Source organism: Phoenix dactylifera, chromosome 14, assembly GCF_051530095.1.
Source record: "Phoenix dactylifera cultivar Ajwa chromosome 14, Ajwa_hap1_PhDact_Kaust_v1.1, whole genome shotgun sequence".
NCBI lineage: Eukaryota > Viridiplantae > Streptophyta > Magnoliopsida > Arecales > Arecaceae > Phoenix > Phoenix dactylifera.
The window spans coordinates 25480325-25497534 of record NC_143203.1 but is presented as its reverse complement, the minus strand read 5'-3'; the positions used below and the strand labels follow the sequence as shown (position 1 = coordinate 25497534).

Below are 17210 nucleotides of genomic sequence, written 5' to 3'. Positions count from 1 at the left end.
ATCTTTCTTTATAGAGATTCATCGAAAGAGAAAGAATTTCTACTTACTTTGTATGGCACCCTCTTATCCTTATCCTTGATACTAAACCGGATTGAGCCGGAAATCTTCTTGAAAATGAAAAGATCTAGTCTTATAGCCTTTTTTCAATGAAGGGCTGAAGCCACCTGACTTCTCTTCAACCTGAAGCGAGAAAGAGAATTTGCCTAAGCAGGTCATCTTTCTTGAACTGATCTTGCCAATAGGCCTGCCCACCAATCTTGATTTTCTCTTTTCCTTCCACTATGATATGCTCAATACAATATAGTATATGATTTTTTATTATAATAAATAAGTAGTTAGTTTAATTAATATATAAAATATATAGTCTCGGCTTAGGCCAGATTATTTTTTAATTTTTCTAGGCTCGACCTAATTTCTAAATCAAGTCTATTTTCTTCCTCAGCCCGTCCCATGGGCCTATTTTTAGCGCTCAATCCCACTAAGTTTTGGGCTATGCAGGGTGGACCACTTGACCCGTAATCGGCTCTAATATGCAACAAACTATGATCTTAGTCAAAAAGACTAGTTAAAAAAAATATTATTTTGGTTTTTTGGTTTTGTATATGTATCTAAAATTTTTCTAATGTATAATCAATGTGGAACTAAACACAACTTTTAAAGAGCTCACGTACTCTCCTATTTAACCACCAATGCTCTTATTAGTCTTGAGATTCGAATTCATTCAAATCCAATCATAAGCAGTATGAGCAGTTCCAAAAAGCTAATGTTGTAGTATCCAATAATCCATATAAGTCATAGTCGGGTCCTTTCCGATACCTTTACAGCAATTAATGTAGCATATCGTCCAAAAAGATTAGCCGGAAAGGTATCTACCTAATACATAACCAATACGACGTACACCATATGTTGATATAGGTCCTCGTTTTATTAAATTAATTATGGGTAGCTTTTTTCGGTAATTCTATCTTGATGCAGGCTGTCTCTTAACAAACAGAAGGATTGCGGTGCTCTTAACTATGACACTAGCAACATCTTTGGCTGCAATGGGAGGGCCAATTCCTATTCCAGATCATATGCTTTCAAGTATGGTTGGCAGTCTCCCTGCTTGATGATTCTCTAGCACTTGCGGGTCAGGTTAGTAATGTCAGAAGCTTATACCAGTTATTCATGATTTACATCTTCATAATCGCATAAATTTCATGTCTGGGGAAATCTGAATGCAGTAACTGTACAGTTCATTCACAGGCTTTCCTTGCAAGTGAATTCATCGGGAGGAAATATAAACAAGCCCACTTTAATTTATATTCAATTTGTATCATAAACTAGGTTCATCTTATGCTTTCCTTTGACATGCTGTTTGGTCTTCTCGGTACTGTTGAAAGCAACAACTGGAGTAGCACTTGGCTATCATATTGTTCTTTGGGTTTGGGAATTTTTCTTTGGCAACAACTGGAATAGGCTCGTTGAAATGTTTTGTAATAAAAATCATTTATTGTATGAATAGTTTGATCGACCAATTTCATGGTGTCAAAGGCTGCAAATTTGCAGTTTGAACATCAACCAAGAGATCACTCCAAAAAAAAGAACATCAACCACGAGATATAGTATGCAACTACAAATACGATGAGAATATAAATTCGAATTCATATAACTCGTATAAGACTTGAGATAAATCTCCAATTTTGTGTATCACCGACTGTTCAAATGGAGGACGTCTTGGTCAGGTTGGGTTAGGCTCGGAGTGGATCATCACCTGAAAACTCAAAACTCAACTTTATTGAATTCGGCCACCATCCAACATACCTTGGCCTGTAAAAAGAAACAAGAATAATTTTAGGTTCACGATCATGATCCGGATCACGATCATCCTGTATGACTTTTAAGACATGGATATTTTCTGATACTAGTTCTTTAATTCCACCGAATAATTTTAGGTAATGGAACAAGCTGAATAAGAAGTGGTTATGGGGTTACGTGTTAGGTCACGTGGGTGGACTGTGGGAAACTCGGGTTAAAATAGTCCCAAAACGATTTCAGATAAAATGCAAGATTTTCCGCGGTTTTGTCGGGTTCGGGTTGTATCTTTCGCGCGAAGGAACCGTGGAACCGTTGGATTACGTAATATTCACTTCGAAATCTGTGCAGGCAAGGTGTTTTGGAATATGCGTAAGATGCGATCCAACGGTTCTTTCGCGCAAAAGAAACAACCCGAATCCGCTGATGTTACGTCTTCTAGTTTCCTTGGCGCCATACCAGAAACAGGAGTGTGGCAAGGAGGAAATTTTACTTATTTTTGCGGTGTAATCAAGTAATTTAACCTGCGCACGCAAGGAGAGAACTACTTCGTCGCCAAGCAAACGAGAGGACGAGAGAGAGAGCGAGCGCCGTTGCCAACTCCGGAAGCTTCCAACGCCGCGTGTTGAACGGTGGCTGCACCACGTAACGGGAACGGTCAGGGCCACGCATCAGAATTCGTGCTAGGTTTTGGAACTGCCCTGAAAGTGCCGCGTACGAAGTCGCGTAGCCTTATCCGCCAAGATCTGTGTAGAAAAAAAGAGTAGGAGAAAAAGCGAGAGCGTTAAACCCATCAAAAACCAAACGGGTAGCCCGAGGTAGAACGAGCAGGGAGGAGTTTTATCATCAAAAAAAAAAAATCTTTTTCTGGAGTTGTTTCCCGTATGGCGGAGCAAGAGAGGTGAGTAAGTTGATAATAGTTGTCTTTTCCTTTTGATTTGGTTCTTTATTTCTACTCTGTTTATTTGATTTTGTTTCGGTTTTACTTTGGTTTCTCTTGTTGCATTCGAGTTCTAATTTTTTTTTTTTTGGTGGTCTTAGAGATTTTCAGTAGTGTGTTTTCGTTGATCCTGAAGGGCGTTGAGTCTAGGGATCGATTTGCTGTGAAAAACTTATACTAGTTGATTGGACATTTATGTGTTGGGTTATGGGCGTATGATCTAGATTTCATTGATCTCTAATCTTGAGAAGAAAAAAGAATAAGATATCTGCTCGTCTATATAGGATTTGAGGCAGCAGAGTGGATCAAATTCCAGCAGTAATATGATTCATTCATTTGGAGAGAGATCGCTTATTGAGTGACGGTTCCAGTTTCTGTAAGAAGAACAGAGTGGCAACTATAGTTTTAGGCTATATCTTTTTTAGTAAAAGATATATATAAATGGATGAAGAACTCTTAAAATCGAATAATCTTATGTGTAGTATGGTATTCCTATGTTGATGTTTGGAGTAGAACAGAGGGAGAAAATAGAGTGTTCTTTGTCGATCATTTTGGTAGGATGGGCAAATCTATGAAATGTTATGAATTAGATGGCTTAAATTTAGGGCTTGTTTGCTATCGTCATTGTTTTTTGGGTTATTGTTTCCCCTACAAATTAGTAGAATACTACATGGAGATCGGCACTGAGGATAGGATTTGCAAAATCTGAAACCAATAAATCTTTAGTACCAAAAGCTGTAAAAATTTTACAAATAATTTGAAATAAAATACATTCAATATAGTCAAATTGTTCTTGCTGGTTTTTTAAAAACAAAAACAATATCAAATAGGCCTTTACCTTTTTATATTCTTTATTTCTTGCAGTTCTATGTATGTAACATGACAATGTTTTGTTTTCTGTACTATTTTCTATTTCTGATGGATCACATGCTTTTCTGATTTTTGTTGCATCTGTGCTATGATTTGTGCGGAATTAGATATAGGAGAGCTGGATGGCATCGTGGGTGAAATGATTGTATCATGTTGCTAGGTATGGATTTTAAAAAACTCAATTCTTTATCTCCATATCAACAGCATTTTGATGAAATATCTTTTACCATTCATTAATAAGGATATAGAACACACAATAATTTTTTGAGAATTATGGTGGGGATGCCATCTCTAGGGTTCGAACCATGGACTCTCCCAAGTGGAAAGGGATGTAAACTAGTCGAGCTCAGGCTGGTTGGCCAGAACAATGTAGATTGGAAAACTCGTAAACAATACCGTTGCCGGCACATTTTCTACTACAATGAAAAATTAATTCTAAGAAACTCAGTTGTAGCAGTTTCTGTTGGAGCTTACTCAATCATCTATAAAATAGATATCACTATAAACATTTATTTGGAGAGTTAGCAATTATCACCAATTTAACACTTTATAGAACAACTGAAAGATTGCTTTTTAGCCAAGTTGAAAGCTTCCAATAGTTCACACTGGACTACCCAGTCTCATGCCACTACTGCCAAACTTCTGTTGCAATATGTTTTTTTGAATGTATTGGAAACATCAAGTTTTGAGTTATGAAACACATATGTTATATAATTAGCTCTTACGAAACAAAAAATGCTGCCAGCATGAAACTAAGACTAGCATTTCTAGTTTGACCATCCTATGCTAAGTTCGTTGGCATTTGAGAGAAGTCTAGTTTTTCGAATTGGTGACAACCCCACCAGAGAGAGAGAGAGAGGTATTTTGCATGTTCTAGGGTAGCCCTTTATAGTAGGACTACAAAGGTTGATAGCATGTCATTGTCTTTTTTGAGTGAAAATGGAGGTAGCCAAAAGCTTCCCCATATTATATTATTAAGAAAAGATAAATTTACACATGGGAAGAGGTGCAAAAGAATGTACAAGGGTAAGAGGGAAGAAAGAAGTAAAAGATACAAAGTTCATGATAGAAAAGCAAGATTACTCCACAGTTGCCGGTGATTCTTCTCTATTTTCATTGAGCATATGCACTCCCAACTATGAAAAGTATATAGTGCCTTTTGAAGGATGAAGTAAATGGATCGATTCCTTTTGAGAAAAATTCTCTCATTCATTGTTTCCAAGTCTCCCGGCAAATAGCTGCAAGAAGTTGATCCCCTGCACTTTTCCCCAACAATATTTTGTTCCTGGCTCTCCATTTGGTCCATAAATCATGAAAATTTGTAGGCCGGCCCTTCAAATTCAATTGTAGTTTGATAGTGGACCAAATGCTTTTAGAGAACGAGCACCTTATAAATAAGTGATTAACCGATTCACTGCTATAACCACATAAAGGGCAGCTAACAATAACATCCCATCCTTTCTTAGTTATAGTCTCTCCTGTATGAGGTTTGTTTCTTAAAGCAAGACAAAGGAAGACTCTAACTTTCTTTGGAATGGCTGCCCTCCATATGATCTTGTGATTTTGGCATCTTAATCCTCCATTATTCAAAAAATTGTAGTAAAAGTCAATGGAATACATACCATTTGGGGTTAACTTCCATACCAGAACATCAACAAGCCTTGAGGGTCTAAGTAGGTCAAGAATCTCATAAAGGGCCTCTAGTTATCTCATCTCTTCCTGCGCCGAAGGACCTCGTAGTCTAATGTGACATGTCAATGTTCTCCAACTCCAATAATTGGTCACAGAGGTGTTGTGCTTAACAACCTTTTCATTTAATCCTGCAAAAAGAGTGCAAATTGGTACTGAATCAATCCACAAATTCTCTCAAAAGCGAATGCTACGTCCATTTCTAAGCTTAAAGGAGATACAATTCTAGGTGGTGCCATCTTGTCTGCAAATATCTCTCCAAATAGGTGTTAGGTTAACGAGACTTTTTGTCGATCTCATTCCAAACTTGCACCTCTTGTAGTAGGCAGTATTTATCTGATTCCACCAATGGTTCTCAGGTCCTTTAAGAAATTTCTAAGCCCATTTGGCGAGAAGGGTTTGGTTCATTTGATCAATGTTTTTTATACCAAATCCTCCCTGGTTTTTTGTTCTACAAACTTTATCCCAATTAACTAGACAATGGAATCCACCGACACTTTCTTCTCCTCTCCATAGAAAGGTCGTCCTCATTTTATCAATTATATTGATGACCCATTTGGGCAACTTGAAAATAGATATGTAGTATGAAGGTAATGCAGTCAAAACATAATTAATTAATGTTAGTCTACCACCCCAAGATAAGAGTCTACCTTTCCAAGAAGCCAATCTTGAATTGATCTTTTGAATGAACAGAAACCAACAATGTTTAGGCAACTTCCTGTCACAGAGGGGTAGACCCAAGTAAGGAAAAGTGAAGGACCTTTTTTTACAATTCATCCAATCAGCATACATCGAAGCCTCCCTGTCTTTCATATTGATACATAGAATAGAGCTCTTATGAAAGTTGATTTTCAGACCGGATGCCTCTTCAAAAGCTAAGCGGATTGCTTTACCCAACAATCACTATATAGTAGACTCCAGGTAATAGAGATTTTAGGAGTGTAGGCATTAGCAAATAAGTTCTTGAAAAAAGAGCGCAATTTGGAATTTATGTCCTCTTGTGATGTGAATCCGGTGTCGTCATCCAATAGAGCTGCAATATAATCTCTCCGCTTCCTACTTGACGCTACTTTGTGGAAATAAGTGTGTTTCTATCCCCTTCCTTAAGCCAAGTAATTTTAACCCTCTATTTCCAATACAATTTCTCCTTATGGTACAAATCCTCTAGAGTTATTCTCAAAATTCTTCTTGTCTCAAGTTCTTTTGGTGAGAGATCAGTACACTCCTCCTTCCTATCAAGAATATCCACATCATGTTGTAGTTTCTCTTTTAATCTCTATTCGAATTTTTTTAGTGGAAGACCACCTCTTAATTGCCAAATGGAGCCTCCTCAAATTATCCACCCAAGCTGCTGCATGGTTGGGACTTCCTCCGATACATCTCCAAGAGTTGGTAACAACATCATCCAAGTCATGCTCCTTAAGCCACCATAATTCAAATCTTTAGATTTTTGTTCATCAAATCTGATATCACACTCAAGCACTATCAGAACATGATCGGATGCGGAGCTAGAAAGATCTTTCTGTATAGAAGCACGGAACAAGTTCTCTCATTTTGGGGAGAGAAGGAATCTATCAAGTCTTGCCGGGGAAGGATAATCTCTTCTGTTACTCTACGTGAAGTTCCTTCCTTTAAGATCAAGATCTATAAGATTTGGAGAGGATATGAAGTCTATAAAGATCAAATTGTCCTTCAAGCTCTGCTGATTACCCCTTCAATCGTCACAAGACTTAGTAATATTGAAATCACCCCCCAAAAACCAAGGGCCTGATAGAGTGCTTCTGACCATCACCAATTCTTGAAAGAAGACATCTCTCTCATCCCTGTCATTCGGACCATATACAGCCGTTATATAAATAATCTTCTTCACTGCCCTGCAATATAGTTCAACTGTGAACGAGAATTCCTTTTTAATGGAGTTGCTATGATCAAATATTCTAGATGCCCATCCTATTAGAATTTCTCCGGCAGAGCCGACAGCATCTAAATGTTCCCAACTGTCCAATATAGAGCTGCCCATGGAGCTTAGGAAGACCGATGTAGGTGCTGCAATTTTCGATTCTTGTATAAGGATGATGTTCTGACATTGTCAAAAGATCACAGGCTTTTCTTCAGAATGGAAGTTCTTAGGTACATCAACAGGCTTACTTGTAGGTGTCCTGCAAAGGCCTGGAGTTAAGGATGTGGGAAGGGAAGTGAGCAGAGAAGGAAGAGAGTAGTAAAAAGAGACAATACGTTTGAAGCCGTACTAATCCCTATATTCTCCTATAGTACAGGCTCTCTAAGCAAAATATCCACCAGGTAAGCTTTCATACTTCTTCCCTAGTGTGCTAAGTGTTGTTGAAGAAGGATTTAATTTCCTCTCAAGCCAATTTCGTACAAACATGCAGGATCCAAAGGATCCCAAACTTTCATCCTTGTAAATACTGCTTGTTCTCTCCAAAGCGAACAAAATGCTTTGAAGGAGGGAAACCTGTTGGTGATACCTAAAAAGCGAAAGATGTACCTCCACAATTTCCTAGGGAATTGGCATACAAGCAAAAAGTGCAGGATGGTTTCATCTTGGATGCTACAAAGTCTTCTTGTAGTGCCCCCATGTATTATCTTGTTGATGAAATGGTCCGCACTTAGAATCCTATTATGTGAGAGGAGCCAAGAGATATCTTGAGTTTAAGCGGGCTGCTTTGATTCATGCTCTTCTGCATTTCAGATGCGATGTGACCCTGAAAGTGATCGTGTACGAAAATATTCTTATGAATCATATATACAATCAAGAGGCTAGTTTTGGAAAATTCAGTCCGATTAGCTCACAATAAACCATTTATTTTTGACATAGATGGTTTGCCTGAAGTACTCCATAGAATGTCTGCTTCTAACGTCTCTGTGGATGTTTGTGCTTACAGAGCTAAGGGAATGTTTGCGAGGCTAGATATCTTTTGTTGAATCTGAAATTGGAGCAATTGTTTCGCTGTGCAAAATAATATGAAGGCTCAAATGGCTTTGCGCGCTAATGAATTTGGACAGAATTTTGGTACAGAGAAATTTTGTCATATGCTTTTGACTTTTCTTGATTTTCTCTAACACTCTCCCTCAAGTTGGTGCAGGAAAAGATGCCCAACTTGCTAGCAAGGCGACGAAATTGATCACGACCCGAAGTTATAGTAAAGATATCGGCTAATTAACTGGCAGATGGTGCATACTTTGTTTGAAGAACCCCTTCTTGAATTTTTTCATGGACCAAGTAGCAGTCTATTTCAATATGTTTGGTTCTTCCGTGAAAAATAGGATTTGCAGCAATATCAAGTGGATGGTTGAGGATGATCAACTTTCAAATCATTCAACAAGTAATGTAACTAAGTCAGCTCACATATAGTAGTCGTCGTAGAACGGTATTTAGCCTCAGCAGAGAATTGTGAAACTACATGTTGCTTCTTTGTTTTCCATGAGAGTAGACTATCACTCAAAAAGATACTATAGCTTGAGGTTAAACAGGTGCCTCGAAGGATGGCAAAACTTCACTCCCTTCCCCACATCTAGATCACTCCCTCACCCCTTCCCACATCCTCCCCAACATCACCTAATGCCTCAATCTTCCTGTCCATCACCTCAAACTTTGATGCCACCATTTGATTTCCTTTAATTATGACTGGGGCTAGTGATAGTGTCTCTCCCATGGCTAATGCCATCACTGTCAGAACCATGAGTGACTTCATGATAGAGTTAAGCTGGCAAGCTCTCTGCCCATAAGGACTGAACCATTCCACAAGGCCAAGGCATGTGAAGCAGAGAGAAAGAACTGAGAGAGGCCATAGAAACCTCCTGCACTTTGGTCAGACCGGAAAGAGCACCTGGAGGGTTCCTCAAGCTCATTGGCATAGAGATCAATAACCTTCTCTTATGAGCAAAAGGCATCAACCATGCAGATGTTACTTACAGCCTCAGCAGCAAGTGTGTTCGCTTTTAGGTACGCCTAACTCAAGTTGGCCCTATAACCTTGCGTGACTAATTTCTCACGGATTTGGCCCACTGACCATCAATGGGTATGTGGCTAAGACGACCAGAGTTTAACGCCAATTCAGGATGAAGGCGATGATGAATGAGGTTACAATCATTCCAATATTCTGCAGGAGGATCGTCAAGTTTCCAGGCGAGACGGCAATCTTTACCACCCAATCTTGTTTCTTAAGTTGGCTCCAAACATCTTCTCTCTCACTCTAAGTGTCAATCTTTCGCCCATAATACGAAAATTGAGGTGTTTAATGACATGGAATATTACAGCGAGAACAGCCCCACCATAGAGGAGGAAGCCATTGGTGGGAGGAGGAGGATCAGGTTAAGGCTTTCATACCATGTAAAAATAATATGAAGGCTCAAATGGCTCTTCGTGCTCTAATGAATCTGGACAGATTTTTGGTACAGATATTTTGTCGTGCGCCTTTGACTTTTCTTGATTTTCTCAAACACACTGATACTAGTACAATCTGTTCAGTCTTTGTGCTAAGTTTGGTTAAATCTGTCAATTGATTTCTGCCCAGGTTCTCTGAACTTGGTGCCGAGTTCTTTTCCTACTTCTGCTGTTCATGTACCTCATGATTTTTTTGTCCCCTGCTTAACAGCTTGCTCGTCCTTGAATACTTTCTTGCATTACTTCCAGGACGAAGAGGGTGCGCAATCTGCATGGCGGCACACACCCTGTAGCAGAGGCAGTGGCCAAGTGGAGGAAGCTAAAGTGGCAGCCGGACTGTTCCAATGATGGCGAGAAATATATCCAGAGGGTGCCTGCAAAGGGTTCTAGGAAAGGCTGCATGCGAGGGAAAGGAGGCCCAGAAAATTCCCACTGTAATTACCGTGGCGTGAGGCAGCGGACTTGGGGCAAGTGGGTTGCAGAGATCCGGAAGCCCAACGGGGGCAGTCGCCTATGGCTTGGAACCTTCAACACTGCATTAGAGGCTGCTCTCGCCTATGATGAAGCGGCAAGGGCAATGTATGGCCCCCGTGCTCGCCTCAATCTGCCTGAATGCGGCACTGCGGCTAAGGACACAACCTTGGCAGCTTCAGAATGCTACGAGTCTGCACCAACCACATCGCAGCATTCCGGTGTTTCTGGTGTCGAGGAATCAGAAGTTAAAGCTCCAAAACTGGAAGCAGGAGCTGAAACAAGGAGTGCCAACCCTCCAGAGTCTGCTGTCGAAGCTGTTGCATGCATGGTGAAGGCCGAGGCTGATGAGGAGCTCTTTAATCACCTTGATCGCTTACAGGATCTACACCAGGACATGTTTGGCATTGGAGAGATGATGGGGAATGCGGATGCTGATCCATCTAATAGCACCAGCACCCCCCAGAGTAGGAAGAGCCAGAAAGATCAGCTTGGAGGGGTGGATGTGATTACCGACTGGCATTTTGGAGAGACTCCTTCAGCTCTCTCATTCCAGATTCAGAGTCCGGATGTGAAGAGGCTGGGAACCTGGTGTCATGTGGAGCAATGCCCGGCTGACATGGACTATGGCTATGGTTTTGCCGGACCTAGGAGGCAAGATTTGGAAATCGGGGTTGCCGGCGACCAGGGCATGCCTGAGTTGGAATTTCCTGACTTGAGCTTGCTCCCAGAATCGCCGAGGTTGTAGAGTTGAAATCAGAACTGCCATACTTTTCTCCGTTTTTGTGGCTCTTGCTGCAAATAATATTTTCTTTGGAATAATATTATTTGCAGTTTTCTTTGGAATAATATTATTTGCAGTAACTGATAGGGTTTAGCTGGTTCTCTCAAGGTTTTTGAGAATGGGAACTTGGCCCAGAGCAATGAGATTGTTAATTTCTATTAGCATTTCTCAGTTTTGGCATACAGTCGGGTGTAAATCCTATGAGCAGAGATTGCTTGTACAGTGTACTCTAAATAAAGCAGCGGCAAGATTTCTATTATTCCCATTCTGGTGAGTTTTGCAGCAGCTTTAAGAAAATGTTTTTTGTCAGAACGGGATAAATGCCTTCGGAGTTGCAAAGATGGAGGCCCTTAGGTATTATCGTTTGGAGTTTTCTCCAATGGAGTGTTTCATAAGTGGTATCAGCTTGCGTTTTCTAGGTGGCTGAAATAAGGCCAACCTTATGTTGTTCATCATGTGAAACCTGTGTGAGATTACAAATGGATGTATCTTATCTTCTTGCTAACTTTTATGGAAGATCTAAACATTTCATGCGGTATCATGTTTTCAATCCAAAATAAATTCCTGTATCTAACAATGAGAAATAAAAATGGTCAAAAGTCTTTACTACCTAGTAAATTGCATGCAAATATCTTGTAGGCAAGAAATGATAAAAAGATCAACTTTTCTGGAACTAGTAACAGAATTAGCCATTTTTGTTTCTGAAGTTGGAAACACGCAGAAACAAGCAACTGAGACTTGAGATTGAAAAGTTTGTTTTTCCCCAGCATAAGATAAATATTTCTATAATACTTATACTCTATTAATATGGTTATACGGTAAATTTTGTGCTGATGGTTGAGATCAACTAAAATAAAAGGAATTGCCACATGGTTGGGCATCATATCTTCATATCTTCTAGTATTATATAATGTGAATTTTGACAAATACTGAACTCGTCAAAGGTATCCTATCTTCTCCAACTTTTAGCCCATGTTTTTGTAAATCGTGTATATCGTACCTCTTCAAAACTCTCCTCCTTGCCTCCCTTGTGAAGAGACCTAAGAAAGTATAGTGAAATAATAATAATAAAGCTAACAGACTAACAGTTATAATTAACAATAAAAAAATTAGTACATTAGCAAAAAAATACGAATTTAATAAAAAAATAAGATTTTTTTAGCGTGAATATCCTTTTAAAAATTCAAACTTGCGTGAATACTATCTTAAAATTTATATTTATTTCTGTACCTTCATAAAACACTATTTTTGCACAAATGCCTCTAATATAATGGTTCTTCTAACACCGTTAATGAAAACCATATTTATTTTAATTAAAAACATCAAATTTTGAAATTACTTTTTTATTTTCCATAACGATCATTTTATAAATATTTCTTTTTGCACATCCATCCATTAAGGATATTTTAATTATTTTAATTATTTTAATTTGAAACTGTTAATTTTTTAATAGCGTTAGATGATATAAGTACATATGCAAAAACAAAGATAAAAAATGGTATGTAGAATAGCAAAACAAATGTTTTATGGAGATATACATGCATAAATCAATTTTAAAAATATATTCATATAAAATTTGATATTTAGAAAAATATACAATGGAAAAAACCAAAAAAATAATCATAAGATCGCAACCATCCATTGGAGCATACGGGCTCAGTTCCCGTCTCCCACTCTCATGGACTCGTCCTCCCATCCCCTTCTCCCATCCACACAAACCTCCACAACCATCGGCCCACACTCCGTAGCACCTCTCGCCATTAACGAACCAACGATCCCCTCAACGGGTCAACGGTCAAATTCTGGACCCAAGTCCAGTTTCCTTTGTTGAATCTGTGTCCTCGCACCTCCTCGGTAATCTTTACGACATGGAGAGCCTTGTCGTGAAACGTTTCCTTTCTTTCTTCTCTTCTTCTACCTCCTAGTTCTTCCTTGGCTTGAGAGAGGAGGGCGTCCCTTAACACCATGAACGTGTACTGTTATAAAACATCGGCGACCCGTAACGCTGTCTCCTCCAATGGCATTTGGGAAGGCGGCAATCCTTTAGAGTTCTCGTTGCCTCTGTTATCGGTGCAGCTCTTGCTGGTCGTTGCCATCACTCGCATACTCCACTTTCTCCTCAAGCCTCTCAAACAGCCCAGGATTGTTTCCGAGATCATGGTACCCTTTCTTGATCGTAATTCTTTTGGTTAGATTCTTACATACATGCAGTTATGTTGCTTAGATTGTTCCTGTTCTTCCAAGTATGAATTCCCCAATACCTTGGTTGAAATTAAAACAAATGTAATCAATTGCTAATAATTCAAGAATTAAAAGAAAGGTGACCTCCAATACCTTGGCCAAGACCTCAAGTGTTTCCGATCATGTCCATTTGCAGGGAGGAATAATCCTGGGCCCGTCGGTCTTGTGCCGTAACAAAACATTCAAGAATACCATCTTTCCTTCGAGAGGGCAGCCCGTGCTCGACACCATTGCGACGTTCGGCCTCATGTACGTGATCTTCGTCATCGGCGTCAAGATGGATCCTGCTTTGGTCGTCAGGTCCGGTCGGAAGTCGTTGGTCCTCGGCCTCTCCGGCCTTGTGCTCCCCTTCGCCATCACAACCCCCGTATGCATGCACGCCGTGCGATCCCTGACCAAGGAAGTCGGCGATAGGTTCGCGTTCACCTTCGCCCTCACCACCACCTTCTCCATGTCCTCGTTCGCCGTCCTCGTCCCCATACTCTCCGAACTCCACCTGCTCAACTCCGAGCTGGGGCGGATCGCCATGTCGGCGTCCATGACGAATGACCTCATCGGCTGGGTCATCATGTTGATCTATATCGTCGAAGATGCCGGCCGCGTCTCTCCGGCAGCGCCCGCCTGGGCCTTCTTCTCCATCGCCGCCTTGTTCGTCTTCATCGTATTTGTGGTCAGGCCAATTGCGATATGGGTCGTCGACCACACGCCGCCAGGGAAGCCGGTCGACGAGGTCTACATCTTTGTGTTCCTCTTGATCGTGTTGGTGGTGGGGTTCTACAGTGACATCATCGGCACCAATTCCTTCCATGGGGCTCTCATGCTCGGGCTTGTGATACCGGACGGGCCGCCTCTGGGGGCGGCGCTGGTGGAGAAGGTAGAAGCTATCGTGGAAGCGGTGCTGCTGCCGCTCTACTATGCATTGACGGGGCTGAACACGGATTTCTCGACCTTCGGCGGCGATGCGAGGGGTTTGGCAAAGCTGCAGCCGGTCGTATTCTTCGCGTGCTTGGGGAAGCTGGTGGGAATTCTACTGCCTTCCCTCTACTTCGGGATCCCCTTCCAGGATGCCCTTTCGCTTAGCCTCTTCATGAATGCCAAGGGGATAGTCGAGGTGGTCACGTACCATATGTGGAAGGTTAATAAGGTACCCATCACGTTTGCTTTACTCGTTCTCTTGGGTTCATGATACATGGCAACCATCATTAATTTGTGCGTTAATTGTTTAAGCTGACTTTTCGGAACCTATCTATCTGGTTAATCATGCACGGACCTTATGTCTCTGATTGTGTAAAACATGCTAATTATCTAGAAACGACTGAATAGAAAATAATAAACAGTGTGAGGACTGCTCTCTCGGATGATGGTCATCCCCTCATCCGTGAGACCTGCAGACTGGCTCAGAAAATGGGCGATTTTCAGGCAGCACATGTGTTCAGGAGGCGAATAGGCCAGCAGACTAGGTCGCCTTTTTTGTTGTCCAGCATGCCGGGGAGATACTTTGGACTTGAGCAGCAGATGTTCCCTCCTCTTTGTGTTATTTACTTTCTCGTTATTTAGAAGGATGTACTCACATTGGAGCTTTATAAATTGTCGTTTTTATCAAAAAAAAATAAAACATAAAAGTTGATGTTAAACATGCTGAGCTTGGCTTTTACTTCTTGCTATTATTTATTTATTTTTAAATAAATGCAAAAAAAGTTCTTTCAATATTTTAAATTAAAATATTGAAAATAAAATAAAATATTTAATTTATTAGTAAAAATAGAAAAATGAAAGTTATGCCAATGACACCTAAGTTGTTGGAGCTAAAAATAGGATTGAAATTCAAGTGACGTTGACTTGTTTTGATTTGATTAATGTTAGACGATAGCCTTGTTTCGATTCTATATTTGGCTAGCCTTCATAAAGTTTGCTCTACAAAGTTAGGTCACTTTCTGTACCCAATTATGTTTATTTTGCACTCTCATAGACACAGCAAGAATTAAACATAAAATGACACTTGGAAGCTAAGAGCTAGCTGGGTATTAAAGTTTCAGCTAGCAAAGATTTACAGTAAAATGGCAGTCAGGAAACGCCGGAGCTCAGCTATTCCAATGTTAAACGGCCATGAAAGATCAAGATCAAAGGCCTTAATCCACAGATCGACATCAGTGTTTCATGCATTCACGATGTAATGTTACAAGAACTAGTCCATGAATCTGACTAACCGTGGCGTTATGTTTCAAAGTGCAGCTCGTCGATGAAGAAATCTACAGCTATCTGATGCTCTCCACCGTCATCATCACCGCCGTCGTCATCCCCATCGCCACCTATCTCTACCAGCCCTCTCGCCGCTACTCCGTGTACAAGCGCCGAACCATTCAGCACCACAAGCAAGAGTCCGAGCTCCGCCTCCTTGCCTGCGTCCAAGACCAGTCCCACGTTCCCACCACCATCAATCTCCTCGAGGCCTCCTACGCCAGCCCGACCGCCCCCATCGCCATCTATGTCCTGCACCTCGTCGAGCTCGTCGGCCGGGCCGCCCCTCTCTTCATCCCCCACAAGCTCCCCCGCTCCAACTCCTCCGTCTCCACCACCACCTCCGCCACCTCCGCCTCTACTTCCACTCTCACCTCCACTGCCGCCGCCGCCGCCGCCGCCGCCGCTTCCATCCCCGAGTCTGACCATATCATCAATGCCTTCCTCCTCCACGAGCAGCGCCACCACCATACTGTCTCCGTCCACCCCTTCACCACCATCTCCCCCTACTCCTCCATGCATGACGAGGTCTGCCGCCTCGCCGTCGAGAAGCGCACCTCCCTCATCATCCTCCCCTTCCACAAGCGCCGCATCATTCGCAGCCACGTCGAAGTAAACAGCAGCCTCCGAACCGTCAACCGGAAAGTATTATCCACCGCGCCGTGCTCGGTCGGAATTCTCATCGACGGTGTGACGGCCGGAGGGGGCAAGGGCACCCTTTCCGGTGACTTCTTGCATAACGTCATCGTGTTTTTCTTCGGCGGCGAGGACGACCGGGAGGCGCTGGCCTACGGAGCCCGCATGGCGAACCACCCCGGTGTTACACTGACCATAATCCGATTCCTGCCGAGCCGGAGCATTAGAGATGATCAGGCCGAGAGGCGGCTCGACAACCGGCTTCTCGACGAGGTGAAGCTAATGAGTGCCAGGAACAAGAGGGTGGTGTACAGGGAGGCGCTGGTGGGGGATATGGAGGAGATAGTTGAAGAAATGAAGGCGTTGGATGAGAGTTGTTATGACTTGGTGATGGTGGGGATGAGGCATCGGTCGAACTCGGTGCTGTCGGACGGGCTGTCGTCGTGGGGCGACTGCCCGGAGCTCGGGGTGGTGGGGGAATTCCTCGCATCGTTAGACTTCGAGTCGAAGTTTTCGGTGCTCGTGGTCAAGCAGCAGGACCAGGCCTGGTTGCACCAGGATGCCGGAGAGGTCAAGGCTTTCCTGGTTGAGGAAGAAGGGTTTTACCCAGCTGGCTGAGTCGATGGTACCCGGCTGCTATTCTGCAACATTTGTTAAGAGTTTTGCTCTTGTTCTTCTCTTGCTATCATTAACTAGTTTTGCCCTTTTCTTCTTTTTTTTCTGGGGGTAAGAAGGTTTGCAATGAGAATACACCACACCAGCTGATCGAGTGACATTTTTGAGTTACTCGACCATTTTTGTGCTTTTCCTAGAGTTAAGGTGTTGGTGTTCTGTTTCCATCAGTAATTCTGACTACATTTAATATCATAACAAGTATAAAGAGTAGAATGAAATTGGATCAGAAATTAGAGGCATGGGATCCAATTCTGCTATTGTCAAATATTTTTTCTTATTTCCTAGATGGCTATTATTTTACATTTAATATGGATAGTCATTGTATGCTTAGTTCATGGTTCGGGGACAAAATAGAAATAAATGTATATAAAAATAGATCTAATTGTATATAAAAAACTCTAAATTTATACAAAGACTAAAAGAAAATACCAATCATGCTAAACATAAAATAGGAGCAGCCAAACACA

At 41.5% G+C, this 17210-nt stretch overlaps 2 protein-coding genes across 15 annotated transcripts; both read left to right on the top strand.

Moving 5' to 3' along the window:
- Positions 1–2072: 2072 nt before the first annotated feature.
- On the top strand, positions 2073–11212 carry LOC103708860 (uncharacterized). Of its 14 annotated transcripts, none has more exons than XM_088710707.1 (4): positions 2231–2695; positions 8197–8324; positions 8398–9625; positions 9948–11212. In XM_088710707.1, the coding sequence occupies exons 3-4, from the start codon at positions 9558–9560 to the stop codon at positions 10915–10917; spliced, it is 1038 nt and encodes a 345-aa protein (XP_088566833.1). In that variant the 5' UTR covers positions 2231–2695; positions 8197–8324; positions 8398–9557; the 3' UTR covers positions 10918–11212. The 14 variants fall into 14 exon arrangements, with proteins under 14 accessions (XP_008792179.1, XP_088566833.1, XP_088566830.1 ...); XM_088710704.1 differs by adding an exon at positions 3712–3764 and having other exon boundaries at positions 8197–9625; XM_088710709.1 differs by adding an exon at positions 3712–3764 and having other exon boundaries at positions 8197–9706.
- A 1554-nt stretch (positions 11213–12766) lies between these two features.
- LOC103708921 (cation/H(+) antiporter 15) lies at positions 12767–16686 on the top strand. The gene is made up of 3 exons (XM_008794033.6): positions 12767–13113; positions 13331–14338; positions 15427–16686. Exons 1-3 carry the CDS (start codon positions 12919–12921, stop codon positions 16684–16686), a joined length of 2463 nt encoding a protein of 820 aa, XP_008792255.1. The 5' UTR covers positions 12767–12918.
- Positions 16687–17210: the final 524 nt, after the last annotated feature.

Bases quoted from the DNA above. Each gene is read 5' to 3' on its own strand.
- LOC103708860 (XM_088710707.1), top strand. From the start codon at position 9,558: ATGGAATATTACAGCGAGAACAGCCCCACCATAGAGGAGGAAGCCATT. The intron at 9,626-9,947 runs GTTAAGGCTTTC...CATTACTTCCAG, and splicing joins GGTGGGAGGAGGAGGATCAG to GACGAAGAGGGTGCGCAATC.
- LOC103708921 (XM_008794033.6), top strand. From the start codon at position 12,919: ATGAACGTGTACTGTTATAAAACATCGGCGACCCGTAACGCTGTCTCC. The intron at 13,114-13,330 runs GTACCCTTTCTT...GTCCATTTGCAG, and splicing joins GGATTGTTTCCGAGATCATG to GGAGGAATAATCCTGGGCCC. The intron at 14,339-15,426 runs GTACCCATCACG...TTCAAAGTGCAG, and splicing joins ATATGTGGAAGGTTAATAAG to CTCGTCGATGAAGAAATCTA.